This window comes from Heterodontus francisci, chromosome 42 (genome assembly GCF_036365525.1).
Source record: "Heterodontus francisci isolate sHetFra1 chromosome 42, sHetFra1.hap1, whole genome shotgun sequence".
Lineage (NCBI taxonomy): Eukaryota > Metazoa > Chordata > Chondrichthyes > Heterodontiformes > Heterodontidae > Heterodontus > Heterodontus francisci.
In genome coordinates this window covers 18,907,915-18,932,666 of record NC_090412.1, presented here as the reverse complement: position 1 = coordinate 18,932,666, position 24,752 = coordinate 18,907,915, and the positions used below count along the sequence as shown (strand labels likewise).

General features: G+C 43.6%; 1 protein-coding gene across 10 annotated transcripts in view; it reads right to left on the bottom strand.

Moving 5' to 3' along the window:
• ptpn20 (protein tyrosine phosphatase non-receptor type 20) overlaps nt 1-24,752 on the bottom strand; it is a 332,558-nt gene that overhangs the window by 209,397 nt on the left and 98,409 nt on the right. For 9 of the 10 annotated variants that reach the window (XM_068020703.1, XM_068020704.1, XM_068020701.1 and 6 more), the window contains 2 exons: nt 16,812-16,941; nt 14,889-15,287 (listed from right to left, as the gene is read on the bottom strand). In XM_068020703.1, coding sequence (XP_067876804.1) covers nt 14,889-15,287; nt 16,812-16,941 — 529 coding nt within the window. The remainder of the gene's footprint in view (nt 1-14,888; nt 15,288-16,811; nt 16,942-24,752) is intronic. The other variant, XM_068020702.1, reaches the window with a different exon arrangement.

The window sequence follows — 24,752 nt, the reverse complement described above, 5'->3', positions numbered from 1 at the left end:
ATTCAGTAATGACTTTTTTTACACAGATTATAAGCAGCAGTTCGAGTCGTGAATTGCTCTGCAATCAAATTGAGCAGAACCTGCCTCGCTCCCCACCCTTAAACCCTTCAATAGGGATTTGCAAGAGCAGGCTGCCAGTTTGCTTGATTGACAACCATGGGCGGAACAATCGCCACACCCATTGGGAATGTAAATCAGACGAGTAAGCGAATGAGCGGTGGCCGGAGGTGGGCTTGGTGAGAAGCGGGAGCGACACAGAGCGCAGCCGCCATGTGTGCAGCGCAGAGTGGGCGGGCTGTCTCACCGAACCGCGCATGGGGGAGCTCTGAGAGCAGCACAAAGGTTGTCAGGTAGAGCCGCAGTTACCAGGGCTGGAGCTGGGCACCAAGCGAGGCTCGGAGGTTTCGAAATAAACCAATTAATCTGTAAGATAAACAAAACAAACCCCTGTGTTTAACGCACGGACTTTTCCTGAGCCTTGTTCCAGAGAGGAGAGGTTTTCTTCAATTATATAAATGTGTAGTAGTTGGGAGTGAGTAACTCTGTTTATTGTTAGTCACAGGTGAAATTAGCCTAGAGAATGCCAAACCTATTGGCAGGTTGGCAAAAATGTTTAGATATTTCAAAGTGTTTTTTTTAACTAATACTACTACATAGGTAAATTCAAAGAAAGGGTGCCAAAATACAAGTTTGTCCAAGGTGTCATTTTCCCTAAGGCTGGCCTTGGTAATTGAATGTACTATTTTTAACAATGTAAATTTATTTTCATTGGGGTTAAAAGGCATGGTAAATGCAACCTATTATTTCAAGTCAATGTACACAACAGCTCCGGTTACAAAGGGCTTTGATGTTGCTCGCTGTTAGCTTCATATTGTACCCAGACAGGCTGTGACATGCCCAGACTGACTGGCAATTCAGACCAGCTTCACCGTGTCTACAGCAACAAGAGTAAACAAGAGCATTCAGTTCCAACTGCGGCATTTTATTCCCAGAGCACTGACAAACAGAGCAAATAGAAATGGCTGCATGCTACATTTCTGTCTCTGTCATGTTATTTTAGTGGTGAATGAAAATGCAAGTGTTTTATATCATCTACTGCATCCCTTCATTTGGAGATTTAGATGGGTGGCAGTAACGTCCAGAGCAGTGGAGACTGGCCGGGCTGTATGGGAAGGAAGGGGCTTGATGGGCCGAGTGGGCTTTATTCATGCCATATCCATGTTTTTATTGTAGGAATAATTAGAGATTCTTGGTTCACTGCTAAATCAACATATAACTAATTTTAAACAGATATAATGAGAGTAATTCGGCTAGTCGAAGAGACTTAGCAGTTGGCAGGAAAAAAGACGGACGTGCAAGGAGAGAGCCAACTGTGTAACAGCCCTGACAACCAATTTTATCTGCAGTGCCTGTGGAAGAGTCTGTCACTCTAGAATTGGCCTTTATAGCCACTCCAGGCGCTGCTCCACAAACTACTGACCACCTCTAGGCACTTACCCATTGTCTCTCGAGACAAGCAGGCCAAAGAAGGAATGAGAATAAGTGAGTGATCCTATTAACCCATTGGGAACACACAATTGAAAGGAGCATGCAATGTAGATGAGACTTAAATACTACAATTCTGCACCTTCTGTCTTTGCGAGTGTGGATCTCTGATGGAGTGCTGAATTTGCCTTTAGACAGTTGTGTATGGATAACCAATTAATGCTTGCACATGACTGCTCATTAGCATGTGAATGGATCTTTAATGGATAGATGTTGCATCCCCTTACCCTTCTATCTCTTTCAGCCAGCAGACCCAGACTTAATGGCAGAACAGTGGTCTCTCTTCCATATTATAAACCCTGCAGCTGGATCAGTAAAATCTGGATCACACTTTGCTGTAGCAGCAGAACTAACAGTATCTCCTTTAGTTCCGAAGAAGGGTCACTGACCCGAAACATTAACTCTGCTTCTCTTTCCACAGATGCTGCCAGACCTGCTGAGTGGTTCCAGCATTTCTTGTTTTTATCTCCTTTAGTTGGACCTACCCTTGCATGTTCAGGTTTTAACATTTTTTGCATGGCAAGTTGCTCGAAGCATGAACTGATAACATTGCAGTGAAGGAAACCGAGAATCTGGCATCTGAATGAACAAAGGAACTGTGCGTCTCCTTAACCAGTCAGATTGAAGGATTGTGAAATTAACAGCAGAAACAGCAGAGGGGGAACTTCAATGTCAAATGAGGTACAGAATGAGAAATAAAGAGAGGAAAGACTGGATTGAGAGAGGAGTCACAAAGAAAAATCAAATACACTTCAAATTTTGCACCTCGTCCAATGTTACTCATTGACTTCAATGGAGGTAAAATCAGGCTGGGTGTAAAACGAACATTGCACCCAATACCATCAGTTTCCCGACTGCCCCATAATCTCTGAACTCAAGTTTAAATGCAGTTATGATAATGAATGCTTTACACCAAGTTATAACAATGTAGCATAAAAGGACTCGAGTGATATTGCAAGGGGTCCTGAAATATCTGTAATTGTATTCTTGTGCTAGTGTATCGGGAAAATTTTCATTTGCTGTAAAATGTAAAAATGTAATTGGCATGACAAATGTGAAATGGAAGTGTTGTGAGGCAACTCATGATTGTAATGAAGCAAACGGACCTCCTTTGCACTGTTTGTATTTTTTGACTTGGTGCTGTTTGAAACTGGTAATGTAATTTTTACAGATTTTTATGAATAAAGTATATTTTGGAAAAAAGTATTCTTGTGCAAGTTAGGTATAAACATTAGAAGAAAGAACACATGTGGGCAGACTGACTAATCAGAGCCTTCTAACCTTTCAGATGCAGAATTGTGGCCTGGTTTGCAGTCTTAAATTAGCCACTGTGATTCATGCAATGATTGTCTATACATTTCTCATCCTTCGGAATACTAACATTGTCAAGATAGATTGTCATTCAAAATAAGACATGATCAGACTGACAAATGTTTTCTTTTCTCAGGTTCCTGGCTTAATCCAACTCAAACAGCCAGAAAGAGATTAAAGATCATACTGGGAAGAAAAGAGTTTCGTAATTGCAACAGTAATGATCTGGGGAAAGATAAAGAAAAGCCAAAGTTTATTGAACATTTAATAATTTCTAATTAAACTGTTAAAGCAGTAGCAGCCTTTCTGTACCCCTCTCCCCAGGGCAATCTAAATGTTCCTTGTGTCTCATCAGTCTTGCTAGGCAAAGATAGTAAATGCATTTGTCCTTACTGGATGACAGTTAGAATTTTAAAGGTTGTTTGGAGCGGCTGCTGCTGTTCTTTTAGGATTTCAGTTTATCTCTAGGAATGAGATGTCCTATCCAGATCCAGTTTCTGGGCATGTCAGCCTATTTCACTGAACCTTTGAACTTGTTATCATAGAGATAGGAACCTTGTTTGGTGGGCGGTGGTGTGGTGTGCTGTTCTTACAGTCTCAGTTTAAGACCAGTACCTACAGAGAGTGAGGTGGAGCAGAGAGCCTGAGTTAGATATAGCTCTTTGGTCTAAAGGGATCAAAGGGTATGGGGCGAAAGCTGGATCAGGCTACTGAGTTGGATGATCAGCCATGATCATAATGAATGGCGGAGCAGGCTCAAAGGGCCGAATGGCCTACTCCTGCTCCTATTTTCTGTGTTTCTATTACTGTCAGCTGCGTGCCAATCTCTGGCCAGGGTGAGTGGAGTTCACTGATATCTGAATGCTGGCCACATTTTGATGTCAACAGATTACAGGCTGTCCCATGTAATATGAAGGGACAGAGTTGTAAATGGAGCTCTGATTTGACTGTGCATTTAAACAATGCTAGATTCTGTTCAAAAGGTTATAGTGGAGCTGGGCTATCGAACTCTCTAGTATCTTGTGCTTACTGTATATTTCAAAATCCTTGTAAATTTTCAAAAGCTGGCAATATTAGTGGCACAAATAGTAAATGTTCAGGAACATAAATAGTTTCTTTTTTTCCATTTCTGTCCTTCCCTGCCACACCCAAGCTAGTTTCCGTTTTCTAGGAGCAGGGTTGCCTGGGCCATTAGAACTGTCAATTACACCCATTTGTCCATCTTGCACAGAAAAAGACTTGTATTGGTGTAGCACCTTTCACAATCTTGGGGCATCCCAAAGTGCTCCACACTCACTGAAGATCAGGTACTTAATAATGTTCTTCTTCTTTGGCCTCCTTGTCTCGAGAGACAATGGGTAAGCGCCTGGAGGTGGTCAGTGGTTTGTGGAGCAGCGCGTGGAGTGGCTATAAAGGCCGATTCTAGAGTGACAGACTCTTCCACAGGTGCTGCAGAAAAATTTGTTTGTCGGGGCTGTTACACAGTTAGCTCTCCCCTTGCGCTTCTGTCTTTTTCCTGCCAACTGCTAAGTCTCTTCGACTCGCCACACTTTAGCCCCGCCTTTATGGCTGCCCGCCAGCTCTGGCGATCGCTGGCAACTGACTCCCACGACTTGTGATCAATGTCACAGGACTTCATGTAGCGTTTGCAGACGTCTTTAAAGTGGAGACATGGACGGCCGGTGGGTCTGATACCAGTGGGGATCCTACCATCTTCCATGCGGCTCACATGGCCAAGCCATCTCAAGCGCCGCTGACTCAGTAGTACTTAATAATGTAGTGAAGCATAACAGTCACATGGCAGCACAGTGGTGCAGTGGTTAGCACCGCAGCCTCACAGCTCCAGTGACCTGGGTTTGGTTCTGGGTACTGCCTGTGCAGAGTTTGCAAGTTTTCCCTGTGACTGTGTGGGTTTCCGCTGGGTGCTCTGGTTTCCTCCCACAGCCAAAGACTTGCAGGTTGATAGGTAAATTGGCCAATGTAAATTGCCCCTTGTGTCGGTAGGTGACAGAAGAATTGAGGGAAGGTGGGGATATGGTAGGGAATATGGGATTAATGTCTTCTTTTGGGCCTCCTTATCTCGAGAGACAATGGATACGCGCCTGGAGGTGGTCAGTGGTTTGTGAAGCAGCGCCTGGAGTGGCTATAAAGGCCAATTCTGGAGTGACAGGCTCTTCCACAGGTGCTGCAGAGAAATTTGTTTGTTGGGGCTGTTGCACAGTTGGCTCTCCCCTTGCGCCTCTGTCTTTTTTCCTGCCAACTACTAAGTCTCTTCGACTCGCCACAATTTAGCCCTGTCTTTATGGCTGCCCGCCAGCTCTGGCGAATGCTGGCAACTGACTCCCACGACTTGTGATCAATGTCACACGATTTCATGTCGCGTTTGCAGACGTCTTTATAACGGAGACATGGACGGCCGGTGGGTCTGATACCAGTGGCGAGCTCGCTGTACAATGTGTCTTTGGGGATCCTGCCATCTTCCATGCGGCTCACATGGCCAAGCCATCTCAAGCGCCGCTGACTCAGTAGTGTGTATAAGCTGGGGGTGTTGGCCGCTTCAAGGACTTCTGTGTTGGAGATATAGTCCTGCCACCTGATGCCAAGTATTCTCCGAAGGCAGCGAAGATGGAATGAATTGAGACGTCGCTCTTGGCTGGCATACGTTGTCCAGGCCTCGCTGCCGTAGAGCAAGGTACTGAGGACACAGGCCTGATACACTCGGACTTTTGTGTTCCGTGTCAGTGCGCCATTTTCCCACACTCTCTTGGCCAGTCTGGACATAGCAGTGGAAGCCTTACCCATGCGCTTGTTGATTTCTGCATCTAGAGACAGGTTACTGGTGATAGTTGAGCCTAGGTAGGTGAACTCTTGAACCACTTCCAGAGCGTGGTCGCCAATATTGATGGATGGAGCATTTCTGACATCCTGCCCCATGATGTTCGTTTTCTTGAGGCTGATGGTTAGGCCAAATTCATTGCAGGCAGACGCAAACCTGTCGATGAGACTCTGCAGGCATTCTTCAGTGTGAGATGTTAAAGCAGCATCGTCAGCAAAGAGGAGTTCTCTGATGAGGACTTTCCGTACTTTGGACTTCGCTCTTAGACGGGCAAGGTTGAACAACCTGCCCCCTGATCTTGTGTGGAGGAAAATTCCTTCTTCAGAGGATTTGAACGCATGTGAAAGCAGCAGGGAGAAGAAAATCCCAAAAAGTGTGGGTGCGAGAACACAGCCCTGTTTCACACCACTCAGGATAGGAAAGGGCTCTGATGAGGAGCCACCATGTTGAATTGTGCCTTTCATATTGTCATGGAATGAGGTGATGATACTTAGTAGCTTTGGTGGACATCCGATCTTTTCTAGTAGTCTGAAGAGACCACGTCTGCTGACGAGGTCAAAGGCTTTGGTGAGATCAATGAAAGCAATGTAGAGGGGCATCTGTTGTTCACGGCATTTCTCCTGTATCTGACGAAGGGAGAACAGCATGTCAATAGTCGATCTCTCTGCACGAAAGCCACACTGTGCCTCAGGGTAGACGCGCTCGGCCAGCTTCTGGAGCCTGTTCAGAGCGACTCGAGCAAAGACTTTCCCCACTATGCTGAGCAGGGAGATTCCACGGTAGTTGTTGCAGTCACCGCGGTCACCTTTGTTTTTATAGAGGGTGATGATGTTGGCATCGCGCATGTCCTGGGGTACTGCTCCCTCGTCCCAGCACAGGCATAGCAGTTCATGTAGTGCTGAGAGTATAGCAGGCTTGGCACTCTTGATTATTTCAGGGGTAATGCTGTCCTTCCCAGGGGCTTTTCCGCTGGCTAGGGAATCAATGGCATCACTGAGTTCCGATTTGGTTGGCTGTATGTCCAGCTCATCCATGACTGGTAGAGGCTGGGCTGCATTGAGGGCAGTCTCAGTGACAGCATTCTCCCTGGAGTACAGTTCTAGGTAGTGCTCAACCCAGCGGTCCATCTGTTTGCGTTGGTCAGTGATTATGTCCCCCGATTTAGATTTGAGGGGGGTGATCTTCTTGATGGTTGGCCCAAGAGCTCTCTTCATGCCATCATACATTCCTCTGATGTTTCCGGTGTCTGAGGCCAGCTGAATATGACTGCATAGGTGTTGCCAGTAGTCGTTTGCGCAACGCCTAGCTGTTCTTTGTGCAGTACTTCTGGCTGCTTTAAGTGCTGCGGATGTTAAATCGCTGGGGGCTTTCTTGTAGCTCAAAAGTGCAATGCGCTTAGCGGCTATGACAGGTTCCAGCTCTTCATTATGAGATTGAAACCAGTCTGCATTTCTCTTCGCACTTTTGCCGTAGGTGGTCAAAGCTGACTCATAGATGGCGTCTCTGATGTGGGCCCACTTGGTCTCAGCATCCCCTGTGGGAGTGTTTTGAAGGGCTGTTACAAGTGAATTTAGAAATTTTTGTAACAGCTGTGGGTGAGAAATTCTGCTCGTGTTGATGCGCGGGTGGCCCTTCTGCTTGGAATGATGCAACTTCTTTGGTCTGAGTCTAACCTTGCTGCACACCAGGGAGTGGTCGGTGTCGCAGTCCGCACTGTGGAAGCTGCGTGTGATTTGAACACTGTTTAAGGCGGCTCGCCTTGTGACAATGAGGTCTAGCTGGTGCCAACGACGTGATCTTGGGTGCCTCCATGAAACCTGGTGACAGGGTTTAGTGTGAAAGAACGAGTTGGTGATGCAGAGGTTATGATAGGTACACAACTCAAGCAGTCTCTGCCCGTTCTCATTCATCCTTCCAACGCCATAGCACCCAAGGCAGGAGGGCCATGAGTCATGGTCGGCCCCAACCCTGGCATTAAAGTCCCCCAGCAGGAATAGGTGTTCGGTGTTGGGGATGCTGCTAATGATGTTATGGAGTTGTTCATAGAACTGGTCTTTAGCTTCAGGTGCGGAACAGAGTGTTGGAGCATAGATGCTGAGTAGGTGTACTGGACCAGAGGTGGTGAGCAGTCGGATGGACAGTATGCGTTCCGAGCCATTTGAGGGAGGCTCTATCATGCTGAGCAAGGAGTTTCTGATGGCGAAGCTCACTCCATGCTGTCTTGGTTCTTCAGGATCCCTGCCCTGCCAGAAGAAAGTGTAGTCTTGCTCTGCTAGAGAGCCACTCGCGGGGAGGCGAGTCTCCTGAAGCGCTGCAATGTCCACATTGAGTCTACTGAGCTCGTTGTTAATGATGGCGGTCTTCCGAGAATCGTTGATTTGTGTAAGGTCTTCCGACAGGCCAGGACACATAGTTCTGACGTTCCAGCTTGCAAAGCGAAGGGCTGGTACCCGCGGCACTAGTTTGATAGAAGAGCCAGGGTATTCAATATTTATCCCTCAACCAACATCACATAAACAAATCGTCTGGTCACTATCTCACTGCTGTATGTGGGGCTTTACTGCCATAGAATGAGACAGCAATGAAACAGGCCCTTCGGCCCACCGAGTCTGTGCTGACCATCAACCACCCATTTATACTAATCCTACATTAATCCCGTATTCCTACCACATCCCCACCTGTCTCTATATTTCCCTACCACCTACCTATACTAGGGGCAATTTATAATGGCCAATTAACCTATCAACCTGCAAGTCTTTGGCATGTGGGAGGAAACCGGAACACCCGGAGGAAACCCCCGCAGACACAGGGAGAACTTGCAAACTCCACACAGGCAGTACCCAGAATTGAACCCGGGTCGCTGGAGCTGTGAGGCTGCGGTGCTAACCACTGCACCACTGTGCCGCCCACTGTGGAAACTGGGATCTTAATACCAGTTCAGGATCTCTCCATAGATACTCTAACCCTTGACATAATGAGGCCCTGAAGCTTGCAAACACTAATAGAATAACAATGCACAAACAAAAGCAAAATACAAAGCTCCAGCCACAAAGCCCCTTGTTCAAGAATCTCTGACTTGATTTCCATATTTCAAACAGAAATATACAGTCACCAAAGAGATGCTAATTAATCATCCCCCAACACCACCAGTTATCTTGAAAAAATCTTTAAGATATACCACCTTTCAATAGCTTTATAAAATATCAGGCTGGCCATGTATTCGTGTGACACTTGACATTGAGTTTTGGGAGGTTTACTTAACTGTGGAAAATATCACAGCTGAGCCCAATAAAGTTAGTATCTGACATCCATCCACCCATGCTCACTTCCAGTAGGGCTTGCTTTATAGGAATGAAGAAGCTTGTTAATTTTCCCTTTCCTAATCTAAGGACACTGCAGCCAATTCTAGCACTGCCCTGGCTGAGATCAGCTAGTTCAACACAAACCACGAACTGAGACTGGGATCCTCCTCGTCTGTCTTTCCCAGAGTGGAAACCTTTACCTTTGAGCCGTCATCTCAAGTATTTTGAGAATTCACTCAATTTACTGTACAGTTGTATGATAAAGATTGTTTATTATTCTTAATGTGGGACTCCTGTGAGATTGGCTTAGGAACATAGGAAATAGGAGCAAGAGTCGGCCATTTGGCCCCTCGAACCTGCTTTGCCACTCAACTAGATCATGGCTGATCTACCTCATTGGCATTTTCCCGCACTATTCCCAAATCCCTTAATGCCTTTAATATTTCTTCTAACCTGCATTCTTTGTAACTCATCATTTCTCAGGGCCTCACCTCCCTCATTTTTTCCCTCTTGTAGTCCAAGGCATTCAAAGCCAAAGTTGGCATCACCTTGTTCCCTTTTATGCTTTTTCCTAATTTGATTACATCCTGTGCTATTGGGTTTGTCAGACAAAAGAAAGGAATGTTGGTTCTGTAACTTACTGCTGAAGAGGCCACTCAACCAATAATGCCTGTACTAGCTCTTGAAAAGAGCCATCTAATTTGTTCCATTCCCTGCCCATTTCCCTTCCACTTTACTGTTGTTTCCTATTTCAATCAGTTATCCACTTCTCTTTAAAAAGCTGCCTCACATTCTGCTTTCAACAATATTACTTGCAGTGTATTCAATGTCCGAACACCCTTCCGCGTCAACAAAAATCTTTCTAACTGATCCCTTGAGCACAGTACTGTGTGTTAATTGCATATCAATTGTATTTAATTGTATGCAGGTGGTGGACATTAACTGGGGATTCACTTGTGTTTTTACTTTCTTGTGTTTGAGGTTGAGCAGATTAGGATTATTTTCATTAGAAAGACGGAGGTTGAGGGGGGACCTGATTGAGGTGTACAAAATCATGAGAGGTATAGACAGGGTGGATAGCAAGAAGCTTTTTCCCAGAGTGGGGGATTCAATTACTCGGGGTCACGAGTTCAAAGTGAGAGAGGAAAAGTTTAGGGGGGATATGCGTGGAAAGTTCTTTACGCAGAGGGTGGTGGGTGCCTGGAACGCGTTGCTAGCGGAGGTGGTAGACGCGGGCACGATAGCGTCTTTTAAGATGTATCTAGACAGATACATGAATGGGCAGGAAGCAAAGAGATACAGACCCTTAGAAAATAGGCGACATGTTTAGATAGAGGATCTGGATTGGCACAGGCTTGGAGGGCCGAAGGGCCTGTTCCTGTGCTGTAATTTTCTTTGTTCTTTGTTTCTATAACTAGGAACAGACAGAAACTGTTGTTGTTGGATTAAGAGGTGCATATTTGCAATGTGAATCTCTGTAAATAAATGCTTATAAAAGTGTGTTAAGATTGGCTCCAGTTCTATCCTTCACCCCATGGCTTTCGTGTGCATAACACTGTGGTGCACTGAGATCAGGAATTCATATTCTTTTCAGAGTGCTCTGTACTCTGAATTCGAGGCTGCTTATGTCCGAAGTGTGCTGAAATATCAGCTAGACAGCTTGAATGGATGATATCCATTGGGCTATTAATAACATTGTCTTTTGCTTAATAAAAAGGCAGAATGCACAATGCATTTGCAGAGTAGCAAGACTTTGAATGCTTGTCGATCAAGCATGTTACCATGTCTATCGATGAGCTCCCATGAAAGGTCTGTGCTCAAAGCTACTTTTCAGCATAGATGATAGACAGGAAACATATATGTATCCAACACTCGCCAGAACCTTAACTGACTTTAAATCAGGGCTGCACGACATCTGTTTGTGTTAGCACTCCAAAAATCTATTGCTCACTAGTGAATGATGTTCCTTTAATCTGTGAGCTACATGACAGCTGCAAAAAAATCTCCAAGATATTTGCAAACTTTTCTGAAAATCATGGCAACCAGTTTAAATTCTCATTGATGCTGACTTCAAGAACCATGAGACTCACCTGCAACATGATGGCTGTTTTGCTCCTTTCAACAATACAGATTAGAAGAGTCGGTATCATTTTTTTAATGTTGCCGAGTTTATTTTCCAGGAAAGTAAAAACACAAGTTTCTGGAGTGGGACTAGAACTCATAAACTTCTGACTCTTGAGTGGGAGCTGAACCCATAAACTCTTACCTGTCTCTAAGACGTGAATGCTGCTACTGAGCCAAGACCACCAGAGGTAGACTTAATATATGATAGTTAATCAATACTTTTAAAAATTCTTATTTTGCATCTTTTCCTCTGAAGTTTGCACCATGCCCCATTTCTGGCCAATGGAGTGAATCTAGGGGTGTTACTGTTGCCTTTTCCTAAGTTGTAATGATACTTCAAAACCTTTTCTCTTTTAAGTTCTCCAAAACCAATTGTAACCTGAAGGAAATATTCAAGTTTTGATTTGAATGCATGGCTGTTAAACACTACTCAGGTTCATTATTAATCATCCCAGCAAGCAAAAATCGACTTCTTTTTTAATGAACATTTTGCTAATGTCCATTAATCCATTCTTGGAAGGGTAGGCACTCACAATGCACAACTAAACATACAATGCATAATCTGACAGCACTTTCTACCGACATGGCACCACTTTTAATTGCGTGTTTTTCCCTTAAAATGAGCAAAATGGGAAATTTGGCCCCCATGTGTCATAGCAGCTCCAAGTCGGATCTAGGATCCACCCTAAAAAAACTGAATCATTGGTCCATGCAAAATCCCATTGACATTCCTATCAGGAAAGAAGCTGAGCTGGACTGCTTTGAGGAGCGAGTCTGAAGACTCAGGAGCATTTTCCTGCTTCAAATGTGAAGGAGTTGTGCAATTCAAAGACTACCTGCTCATGGATGATGATCTGAATGAAATGAGAAGGATGGGCAATGTTTGGAACACTGAAAGCAAGTCACCAACCGCATGATGAAATCAAGATTGTGTGCTGTCTTAGGTAAATTGGTTAAGCTCACGTTAGTATTGCATGACTGTCCATCCTAAAAAGACTGAAAGGATAGGGACCTGTTGACACCGATTCTCTATCATAAATTGCACATCTTAAATTCAATCAGTCAGCTTGAAGGACATTGTACACTATTGCAGAAAGTGAATTATGTTGTAAGAAAAAGTCAGCTCAAGGGGATGGAAAGAAAAGGAAAATTGAAAGTTAATGGAGCATGATCCATTTCTTACTCCTCTTTGTTTCATAAGAACACAGTGAGAAATCGAAATATTAACTAGTGGTACATTCTGAACTTTGTAGACCTGATGCAAAATGCCAGGAATGGAAAATTTAATACAGACAGGTGTGAGATACTAATACTCCATATTGGAAGAAATTGCTGCAGTTAGTCTTACTTGGTAGCACACTCATCTGTCAGGAGGTTTTAGGTTACGGCCCCTCCATGGCCTCCCCCTCCCAATCTCTTTAACATCCTCCAGCCTTTCAAACCTCCACAATCACAGTGCTCCTCCAATTGTAGTCTCTTGTGCATCCACTATTTTAATTGCTCCATCATTGGAGGCTGTGCCTTCAGCTACCTAGGCCCTAAGGTCTGGAATTCCCTTCCTAAAGATTTATGCCTCTCTACCTCTCTCTCCTCCGTAAACACACTCCTTAAAAGCTACCTCTTTGACCTCACCTGTCCTAATATCTCCTAATGTGGCTCAGTATCAAATGTTGTTCGAAAACTCTCTTGTCAAGCGCCTTCAGATATTTTACTACGTTAAGTGTAAGTTGTTGCTGTTGTTTTAATACAGCAGACTGCTAAAATGACCAAAAATGTCACTTCTAAAGTACAATTTTAACTGGTGCTGTGTCTTTCAGAGAAACTTGGAAAGTTGGATGAAACGTACGTAGCTATAACTCCGGATGTTCTTTATTCAGTATGATTATATAATCATAACAAATAAGTCAGCTCATTAGAATTTCTCAAGCCATAACTTTAGCACAGTTTAATACGCCAATCTGGGAGTTAAACTGGTCTACGTCAGTAAGCGAAATGGAATGATAGCGAATCGGCAGCCTGTTTTATATTGCATCTGATTTTCTTTTAAAAGATCGGATGCATTGCAAAACAGCCTGTCAATTCGGCATCAGCCCATTTTGGACTATTTGCGCTGACCAATTTCACCAGCACCACCCCCCAACCATATCTTCCATTCCTCCACCCTTCAAAAGTGAACTGTGAGGGTTGAAGGTTTGAAGAGTGTATGTTCCTGAATTTCCATGGGGATTCTGGCACATTTCCATTGTAAAGCTGCACAGGCGAGCCTTAGAAGGCCCACGAAATAGGCTGGTACCTGGAGACGCCAAGTTTGGGCCTCTGCTGTTTGTGTCTCTGGGGTCTTGTTTTGGAGCAGAACGTTCATCCGCTTCAAACAAGGTGCTGGGCATCAGGAGGGACATGGCAAGAGGAAAGGAACATCCAAGCTCCAGATATCCACAGCCCTGCTTTGTGATCCACTGGGGATCAGTACTTCAGCTGAAAGGAGGAGGACTGACCCCGCAATCAGTGGGAATGCATCCTACCCAGTGGTCCAGGCCTAGCTCTTAGCCTGGAACTGAAAAAAAATCCCCGGTAGCAGATCAATCCCCTTAGAAAGGATGTTTATCGGCCTTTAAAACTTGATTCTCACCAGGGTTGATAAGATTGTCACAAGCAGTGGACTTCTGCCACTTCTCCCACCCTTCCCCATGTTATGACAGGCACCTAAGATGTGTTCATATTTAAAACCACTGGAATCAAAGGTCTCCAGCTGTCTGACCTAATGAATGGTGCTTGTTATCTCTTCTATACAATGTCTTAAATAATGGTCCGAATGATTTATAATTTACATATAAACTTAGCTTCTATTGCCATGTTAAGAGCCACACTACATCATGCTAGAAAAATACTTTCATCATCAAAGGCCAAATACTTCAAACCTCTCTATTGAAGCACTGATCCATCACAAATGAGCTTTGTTTACTAATTTACAGCTGACCATATTCATAAATTCCCCCTTCCTTCCTCCCTCTTTGCCATTGGCGCTGACTTATGCTGATTTTCAGTTCCATTAGTGTCAACCAAATGGCCACTCTTCATGTCTGAGCCCACACAGTGAGTGCCAACAAGTTACTTTCATGGGGATCATTACAGCTGAGCCTGTTCCCATTCTTACCGGACAGGGATTACTGGATAGTGATTAAAAGCCTGGCTGATTTTTCTTCCTCTTTAGCTCAAGATTGTTGATATCAATTGTGGCATCCAACCACTGCTCCAGCTGAGATCAGCTGACAGAGTACAGATCTAGTCAGCATTTTGACCCAGGAAGTAGGTTCATTACAAGAAAGATTACCCTTCTCTCGTCAACCTTTACTTCTTCCATATTCGTAAAACCTTCCTGATTTGACCAGCAACAAACAACAAAACAACCAATGGGGAAGAAATACCTCAAAATCATGGCCTACAATGGGTGAGAAAAGTCACAGAAATTAAACCCGAGAAAGGAAGAATTAAGTAACAGTTCCCTCGAGTCACAAGAGGAGGCTTGGATAGATTTTGAAAAAGAAACAAGTAGTGCACTTTAGTTTTTACAATACTTGAAAATCAGTTTCCTGTAAAATGTTAATTTTAAGGTACAAGAATACAACCAGAGAAAATTAGAGCCTGATTTAAAGGGCCCAACTGAAGTCAATCCCCAAGGCAGTTAACATAGCCTGGTTTCATTGAATAAGTGGTAGGCCAGACATAGATTATATTTTCAGTGTGAAAATTCTATCTACAGTTCCACTTACCCTCCAATGGTATCGCACTTTCCAGTCTCTGCAGCCCGCCTTGCCCCTCCTTGACTCTTCCAGAGGCATCTAGTGCTGAAGTGATGCAAACTTCTGAAGAACTGTAGGCCTCCTTGTTTCCCAGAACTGCCTGCTGCGATCTGCCATTTAGGAACTCCCTAGATCTTGACATGTGCTGGCTATAGGAGGAAATCCCCATGAGAGGCTTGGAAACACTGTAGTTTCCATTAGCATCTGGAACCACAGCGAAAGGTGTGACACTGCCGTTCCTTGGGTCATAGTCTCTGCTGAAGCTCTTTGTGATGGGCCCTGAGTGGGAGGAAGCCTGGTAACTAAGGGACCTGTGGGACAGCCACAAGTCAACGCCTGCTTCTGTTGTCTGTGGAACCCTGTTCTCTCCTGAAAAAATCACGACAAAATGTTCATGTCAACTCAAACCTGTTGACAACAAGAGCATCACTTTGACAGCATGCGAGTGCAATTACCACAGGAGACGAGCCCTTTTGCTAATACAATCCCATTACCATCAATTAACACTATTTTTTATTTGCAATAAGATGAATTTTAAGTACTGAAGAAACATCCAGAAGAAATCAGATAAAAAATGAACCAATATGTTGACGAAATAAATCAGGGTCGCACAAATGTATATTAGTGGAAAGTCAATCTTCTGCAGTGATCTTTAGATTATTGATTATAGATTAGCATGCAAAAAAATCAATGCAGTAATTATTGCGAGTCCAGTGGTGTTTGCACTGCAATTACCCATGTCATGATGATGAAAACTTTTTACTACTCTACGTATGGAAGTTCGCTGCACCCTCCAGTCACTCAGTATATAAATGATGGAGCTAACTTGAAACTAAAGAAAGAATTCAACTGGAAATTAATTTAAGCAATAAATTGTCTAAGGGAGACCTTCATGTCTGATCACTTCTGATGACTTGTGCTGGGCAGGTGAGGGGAGGGTCATGTTCCTATAATGCCCAGATAATCCGGCAGGACTCACTATCAAAAGCCACATCTGAAGAACTGCTATACGAATGAAATACCTGGCATGTGAAAAGCTACCTCAGCATAAGCCCATCCTTCAGGTGGCTGAAACCACACTATATAATAATAACAGACAAATGAATATGGACATAAGAAAGTTTTCTGTCTGTCATTTGAATGAAGTCATTAACCCAGTTAAATTAAACATATCTGTGGTCAAACAGCAGGTAAATTAATTTCAGAAGGACATTCATTACTAATACAGCATAATTTTTTTAATTCTTTCATGGGATGTGGGCGTCGTTGGCAAGGCTAGCATTTGTTGCCCATCCCTAATTGCCCTTGAGAAGGTGGTGGTGAACCGCCTTCCTGAACCGCTGCAGTCTATGTGGTGTAGGTACACCCACAGTGCTGTTAGGGAGAGAGTTCCATATTTTTGACCCAGTGACGGTGAAGTGACAATGCACTGTCAACCCCAGAACAGGCGAGAACTTTGTTCTAAAGTATTTCTACAAACCCTTAAATTCTGTCCCATCAATTAGCCTGCTGGATACATGATGATAAGATGATGGGCGAGTTCTGTCTCCAACTCATCTCTCAATGGCATCCACTGACTACTGAAATTGTGTTTAAACTGGAGGCTCACTGCCATTCAAACAGGTGCATCTGTACTTATTAGAATGAGATGATTTGCAGTATTGTCTCCTCATCACCAGTCAGCATTTAAGATTCCGCACAGAGTGGGTTAACAAGATCTGTCACCTGTTATAATCTCCAGACTGATCTAGCAACCTGCTGAGTTATAGCATCTCCTGTCCTTTCATACTTGGAACAGTCTGGCACCCTCCTGAGTACAGAGATTTTTTAAATCCTGACACGCTGAGCAACTTCATTGCAGCATTATTGAGACCACGCATTTTAAAAGACTACCTTTGTGGTTATTGATTCTGCGAATCACAGCAGATATTTCTGGTAATGTCTTGCGATGTAGTCTCTCTCTGATCACCGAGCTCCGATCAGGCTGATTCGTGGCACTGTCTTCCAGCTGTACCTGCTCTACCTGTAAAGACAATTAGAAGTGATTTGAAATATGTATTCATATTCAGGGCAAATAGTCATTCCTGTTGGATAGCAAGCTGTCAATCACTAGACCCCAGCAGGAAATGACATAAGATCAGAAAATGCTGGAAATACTCAGCAGGTCAGGCAGCATCTGTGGAGAGAGAAACAGAGTTAACATTTCAAGACTGTGACCTTTCATCAGAACTGGCAAAGGTTAGAAAAGAATTGGGTTTGAAGCAATTTGGGGCAGGGGGATTTTGTGGGGAAGAAAACAAAAAGGGAAAGTATGTAATAGGGCAGAGGGCAGGAGAGATTAAGTAATAAAGCTGTCCTGGGACAAAGGCAAAGAGTGTTCATGCTTGTGGTGAAAGACAAAGCATTAGTCCAGAGGGAGTGTTAATGGCAGAATAATGAGCAGCTCTGACTACATGAAAAACAGGCGCATGGTTAAAAAATAAAATAAAACAATAAAAAATATTTTAAAAGGCCAGTCACGCTCTAAAATTGTTGAACTCAAGGTTGAGTCTGCAATACTGTAGCATGCCTAATGGAAAGATCAGGTGCTGCTCCTCAAGCTTGCAATGATGTTCACTGGATCACTGCAACAGGCCAAAGACTGAAATGTTGGCATAAGAGCGGGGGGACAGGGACGGGGGTGGGGTGGGGGGGGGGGCAGTGTTGAAATGGCCAGCAACCAGAAGTTCGGGGTCATACTTTCAGACTGAGCGGAGGTGTTCCGCAAAGCGGTCATGCATTCTGCGTTTGGTCTCCCCAATGTAGAGGTGACTGCATTGTGAGCAGCAAATACGGTATACTAAATTGAAGGAAGTACAAGTAAATCGCTGCTTCACCTGGAAGGAGTGTTTAGGGCCTTGGAGGGTGAGGAGAGAGGAGGTAAAAGGGCAGGTATTACACCTCCTGCGATTGCATGGGAATTGCAACATCAAGCATAATCAAGAGCTGGGGAAGAATTCAAAGCAAAAAGGTGCCAGGTAACAGGAGAGATGGGGAGTCCAAACAAAAAAAGAAAATGCCTATTTTTTTTTTCAAATGGTCCTATTATATTTTTGTTTGGTATCTGAACATTATAAATAGAAGCTTGAGAGTGCTTACATTTTTCTGTAGGGACGTAGGAACAGGAGGCGTTCGTACAGTCCCTTGAGCCTGCTCTACCATTCAATTAGATCATGGCTGGTCTGTATCTCAACTCCATTTCTCTGTCTTAGCTCCATGTCCCCTGATACCCTTACTCAACAATAATCTATCAATCTCAATTTTACTGTACCATTAGAAAAAGGAATAATTGAAGCTCTGGTGGCTAACTGCACTGCTCAGTGTTGAACTGAGCCACATATGTACATCCCAGTTTGACGTCTGGTCTGTGCTCGCTTGGTTGATCTCAGACAATGTGGCAGTACTGGGGTTACAATTAGCTTCAACATTCTAGGATATGAGGCATAAAGAATTGGTCAAGGTGGCTTTTATGAAAAATCCTGCCCATGGGAACATCAGCGAGAACAGGCCACCTCCAGTGTGCTGACCCTTCCCCTCAAGGTCCATACTTGACGACAGCGAGTACTGACAAACTATAGGAGGACAACCAATGGTTGTGAGCCCCTATCCCAGTATGCAGCAGCACCTTCAGAAAGGGATGGTAGGAAACTGTAAGAGTTACTAAAATTAACAGGAACCATTGTTTTAAGGGAAGGAAAAGTGCCTCGAAAATGTCAGGGTGACATGTATCACAATATCTAGCGTGAGCAATGGGTGACATTTTTGCAGTGCTATAATATTTGTTGGGCTATGCTGTCATAAAGTGTATTGATTAACACAATACCGTTATTTGTGTAACTTTCCAAAACCACTGCACCCCACATCAAACAAAGTGAGAAACTTTAGTCAGATGGATTTTCTTTTTAAATTGAGAAACCTAGGTGAACAGCTAAGGCCCAGAGTGCAAAACACCATCAAGGTTAGGAAAAGTAGGAGAGAAAACAAAGCAGATCAGGAAAAAGTAGTTCGATAGGAAAAGGAGTAGGCCATTCAGCCCCTCGATCCTGTTTTACCATTCAATTCGATCAAGGCTAATCTGTGTTAATTGTGTTTAATCATAGCTAACTGGAGGGTGCTAATTAGGGTCTTAGTGGAATATATATAAAACAGACACTTACTGAAACAGGGTGAAGGTTTGAGAGAGGAGCTGCATGTTTGTAATCATTTTACTTTGTAAAGTAAATGCAAGACTGAGTAAAGATTGGCTCCAGCATCATCCTGCGACAACAAGCTTTCTGGAATAGAACAATCTGGACCCGAACTCCACTGAGCCATGATTGATACCCTTACCTAACAAAAGTCGATCAATTTCAGTCTCGGAAGTTTCAATTTACCCAGCGTCCGCAGCTTTTTGGGAGCTTTGTGGGAAAAAATGTTTCCTGATTTCACTCTCAAATGGTCTACCTCTAATTTTCAGATTACATCCTCTTGTTTTGGATACCCCCAAAAGACCAAAGAGTTTCTCCATATCTACCGATTTTAAGATAATGACACCATTGCAATTCAAAAACCTGTAGGTTTTAGGGAAATGGAGTTTCATGGAATGTAGTTCAAAGGTCCCAGGAAATTCATGAAACCCTACAGCACAGAAGAGGCCATTCAGCCCACCATGTCTGTGCTGGCTCTTTGACAGAGCTATCCAATTAGTCCCACTCTCCTGCTCTTTCCCTATAGAGACGATTGACAAGGAGATGGTTCAATTGCTCTGGATTTTGACAACAATTAAGATGTGTGATCTTTGCATGGACAATATTTTTCATGATTAAGACAAAATGCTTTTTGATCTATTTCCAAGATCAGGAAAAATACCATTTTTGAGTTACTGGACCTTATGCTTCTTCCTTTTTGCAGGAACTCTCTCCCAGGAAGAGTTTTCTAGGTTTAATAAAATAACTCTCTCTTGTGCCAAGTGATGCATTGCCATCATCACTCCAAGTTGAATACAGTTACAAATGGAGTGGCTGGGTTTTGTATTAATGTTTACAGCAGTGAGAAACCACATGGCACCAGAAGGAAGTCTGTGCCTGTGGCACAATAAATCAAGTTAATTAGTTGCACACTTTGCAAACTGCAGATGCTGAGTCAGTGCAGAGCATGTATAAGATGTACTGTGTCGTACTCATGCTCTGTATTGGTTACTTTTGGCGGACTTTTTCTGCCAATTTTTTCCCCTGAAGGTACTCAGTTCTTGCAGTGAAGTGGTACTTGGCTGCTGGCAGCAATCCACATATTCATTTATTTGTAATTACTTAGGCTATTCGAACATGGAGGGCATCACAGCCCAATCCAATCCTGCTTTCATCCTAATTTCACAGAGGTGCACCTAGCAGTACAAGTCACTGGATAGCACCGTTCCCTTCCATAGGATGTCTCCAAGCTGCTTCACTGACATTGCATTAATTTTGAAGTGAAGCCATTGTTGTTTTTGGCTATTTGCACACAGAAAAATCATTCAAACAGCAACTAGATCAATGACCAGTTAATTTGTTTTGCCGGTGTTGTTTGAGGGATGAATGTCGGCTAGGACATCAAGAGTTGTCCACTGTCAAGAGTTGCTGGCTTTCTGCTGCAACGATAAGCCATCTACTCTCCTGAGTGGATGTGAAAGACCCTATGGCTGTATTTAAGGAAGAGCAGGGGAGCTTTCCCGGTGCCCTCATCAACATTTATTCTTAGCCAACATATTCACAGCTCATTTACCTCATAGCTGTTTATGGGGCCTTGCTGTACGCAACCGGATGGCTGCGTTTCCCACATTTCAACAGTAACTACATTTCAAGAAGTACTTCATTGGCTGTAAAGCACTTTGGGACTTCGAGGTTGTGAAAGGTGCCATATAAATGCAACTTTTTCTTTCTATTTTGTGGCTATGACCCCTCTCCATTTCTGGCTCTCTCCATGTGGTATTTCATTCCCTGGCCAAAAGCATAGGGAGCATTATAATGCTCCATATTGACCATTAGGAGGAACACAGTGTTGGCCTGCCCATTGATATTCCCGCTTTCTCCCTGGGAAATCCCTTGCTTCCACAGTTGAGATTGAGAATTCACTGTGTGAGGCAGAGGGACATAGATTTCAAAAGTGCCCTCCAACTGACACTCAGAAGGGCACAGATCATACCGTGCTGTTCAATGGATACAGCGAGGGGCACAGGCTCCATTGTACCCTCCACCCACAGGGCGAGCGGCACAGGCTCCATTGTACCCTCCACCCACAGGGCGAGGGGCACAGGCTCCATTGTACCCTCCACCCACAGGGCGAGCGGCACAGGCTCCATTGTACCCTCCACCCCACTAGACTAAGGTGTACAGGCTCCATTTTCTCTGCACCCTTACAGTGCAACGATCTAAAGTAAAAGTATTAGTCTTGTGTCATGAGCGCACATATTATTACATTTTACTGACAAAGGAATGATATTGTTGCCACTGATGGTTTGTCACAACACAGGGTCGCTCACATGAACAAGAGTGGCCAGAAGTTGGACTGTGCCTTTTAAAAGGCTGATGACACAATTGCCAAGATAAAACTATCATTACTTCAGTTAGCATGAGTAGAAACAAAAGCACAGTAATAATAATGAGTTGGTCTGTCCATTGATATTGATAGCATCTTATATTAATCTGATGCACAGAGAATAATGGATCAGCAGGCGGCAGTGACATGGCAGTAACACATTTAAGTAAAGGTGACCTCTAAACAGAATTAAAAACCCTGACTGAATTACCAAGCGTTGCTTGAGTTCTGGGAGAGACATGGGCAGAGTCCAACTGACATGAGATAATCTGAGATGGATAAACCCTCTTTAATTGCATTCTTGAAACGGTTTTTCTTACAGCGCATCATTGAGTTAATAGGAATAAACACATTAGCTTATTTGATTGGGACATGAATTGGACACATTTCCTCCATTGGTTATGAATGAGGGAAATTCAACCCTCTACAGGATATTGATCTGAAAACCAAAAGCCAATTACCATTTTTCCCCCTCCAATTCCATCCCTCGTTTCCTGAAGGCACCGACTCACGTGTCTTATGCTTGGACAAATGCCAGCTACCCTCTGATAGCTTGCTCAAGGGCTAATTCCTCATGCAGAAGCCTAGACAGTAAGTGTCAGCAATGAGTTATCCAAGTGTAGGGGACACCACCCAATTCTACCAACTTATATTAAAGCGACACGCCTTTAAACTGATTTCTTGTCGCCACACATGTCGCATTTCTAAATTTCAATCAATGGCACTAAATCAGCTTCAGATTGTGTCTCCTTGATGTGTGCAGGCTGCAGGAAATGGGGATTTGTAACTGGACGCACTTTAAAAGCTTTGGTTTAAGGACAATTTATTGCCGATATGCAGTGTAGGCTCATGAATAAGTGGGCTATTAGGCTCTTTATACAATAGTATACTGGTTAATGCTTACTGATTCAGCCTCTAAGCCTCATTGAAAAAATGGCAAAGCATCAAGTTGGAAAAGAATGAAACCACCAGCTTCAGCATTTCACTAGAAACAATACAAACAGTGTCATAGAGTTTACAGCGCAGAAACAGGCCCTTTGGCCCACCGTGTCTGCGCTGGCCATCCAGCCAATCTATTCTAATCCCATTTTCCAGCACTTGGCCCGTAGCCTTGTATGCTATGGCATTTCAAGTGCTCATCTAAATACTTCTTAAATGTTGTGAGGGTTAATGCCTCTACCACCCCTTCAGGCAGTGTGTTCCAGATTCCAACCACCCTCTGGGTGAAAAAGAATTTCCTCAAATCCCCTCTAAACATCCTGTCCCTTACCTTAAATCTATGGTCCCTGGTTAATGACACTTCCACTAAGGGAAAGAGTTACTTCCTAGCTACCTTATCTATGCCCCTCATAATTTTGTGTACCTCAATCAGGTCCCCCCTCAGCCTTCTCTGCTCTAAAGAAAACAACCCTAGCCTATCCAGTCTCTCTTCATAGCTGAAATGCTCCAGCCCAGGCAACATCCTGGTGAATCTCCTCTGCACCCTCTCCACTGCAATCACATCCTTCCTATAGTGTGGTGACCAGAACTGTACACAATACTCCAGCTGTGGCTTAACTAGCATTTTATACAGCTCCATCATAACCTCCCTGCTCTTATATTCTATGCCTCAGCTAATAAAGGCAAGTATCCCGTATGCTTCCTAACCACCTTATCTACCTGTGCTGCTGCCTTGAGGGATCTATGGACAAGTACACCAAGGTCCCTCTGATCTTCTGTACTTCTTAGGGTCCTACCATCCATTGTACATGCCCTCGCCTTGTTAGTCCTCCCAAAATGCATCACCTCACACTTCTCAGGATTAAATTCCATTTGCCACTGCTCTGCCCATCTTACCAGCCCATCTATATCTCCCTGTAATCAAAGGATTTCCTCCTCATTATTTACGACACCACCAATTTTCATGTCATCTGCGAATTTACTGATCATACCTCCTATATTCACGTCTAAATCATTAATGGGGAGGAGTTTTAATCCAGCAGGAGACAGGAAAGGATAGTGATAAAGTAACACCAAAGCTAGGGGCCATGAATATAAGATAGTACCTAATCAATCAGGAATTCAGGCAAAACTACTTAACTCAGAGTGATAAGAATGTGGAACTCACTATTACAAGTAGTGAGCCGAATAGCATAGATGCATTTAAGGGGAAGCTAGATAAGCACATGAGGGAGAAAGGAATAGCGCAAGGAGTTGTCCACGACCGAATGTTGCAGACTGGCACATTCCAAGGTCCAGGACTACGTGCTGAGGGACGCACTAAAGCTTGGGGCAGCCACAGCAAAGGCTCAATGGGGAAAGACCACAGTGTAAGGTCCCCCCACCAAGCTGAACTGAGGGGCTGGATTGGGAAAATTTTCATTTGCTGTAAATGTAAAAATGTAATTGGCATGACAAATGTGAAATGGAAGGGTTGTGAGGCAACTCATGATTATATTGAAGGAAACTGATCTCCCTTGCAATGTTTGTATTTTTTGGTGCTGTTTGAAACTGTTTGGCAATGTATTTTTTACAGATTTTTATGAATAAAGTATATTTTGGATTAAAAAAAAGAATAGAAGAGTGTTAGATGAAGAGGGGTGGAAAGAGTTTTCTGTGAAGCACAAGTGCCAGTTTAGACCAGTTGCCTTGATTGGCCTGTTTCTGGGCTGTAAATACAATGTACTTCTATGTAAAAAAAATTAGGAGTAATAATGTGTTTATGAGCAGTGTTCTAAGGAATGATACGGTTTTCATCAAGATTTTGAATTGTAAGCAATTATTAGCAATCTAGAGTTGCCAACGTTGTTTGAAGATAGGCCTGGAGGTTTCATCACATGACCTCCAACTGCCCCGCCTCCACACTCCTGCCATTGGGCGTCCAATACATCCATATTTGTGATACAATGCCTTCCCGTACCCATCGGAAAGCCTATACTCCCTTTATTACCTGAATGAATGATTCTTAACGGTCAGTCAAAAAGCCTTTGCTCATGCCCAATATTGTTAAAACTAGTAAACAAAAGTTTTCAAAGAAAATTAAAAAGAAAGTAACTTTTTTTTAATGCCCTTATGATTTTCTCCCCCCCTATCTGGAGATTAGTCTTTAATTCCTGGAGAGTCCGAGGCGATCCTGGATGGCTGACAACTCGACAGCAATTGGTTGTCTTCCTAAATACAAAATGAAAGAACCTATTATTTTGCAAGAAAACGCATTCAGAAACTTTTTCAGACGCTGTTCTTTAAAGGCGCAATACAAAAAAA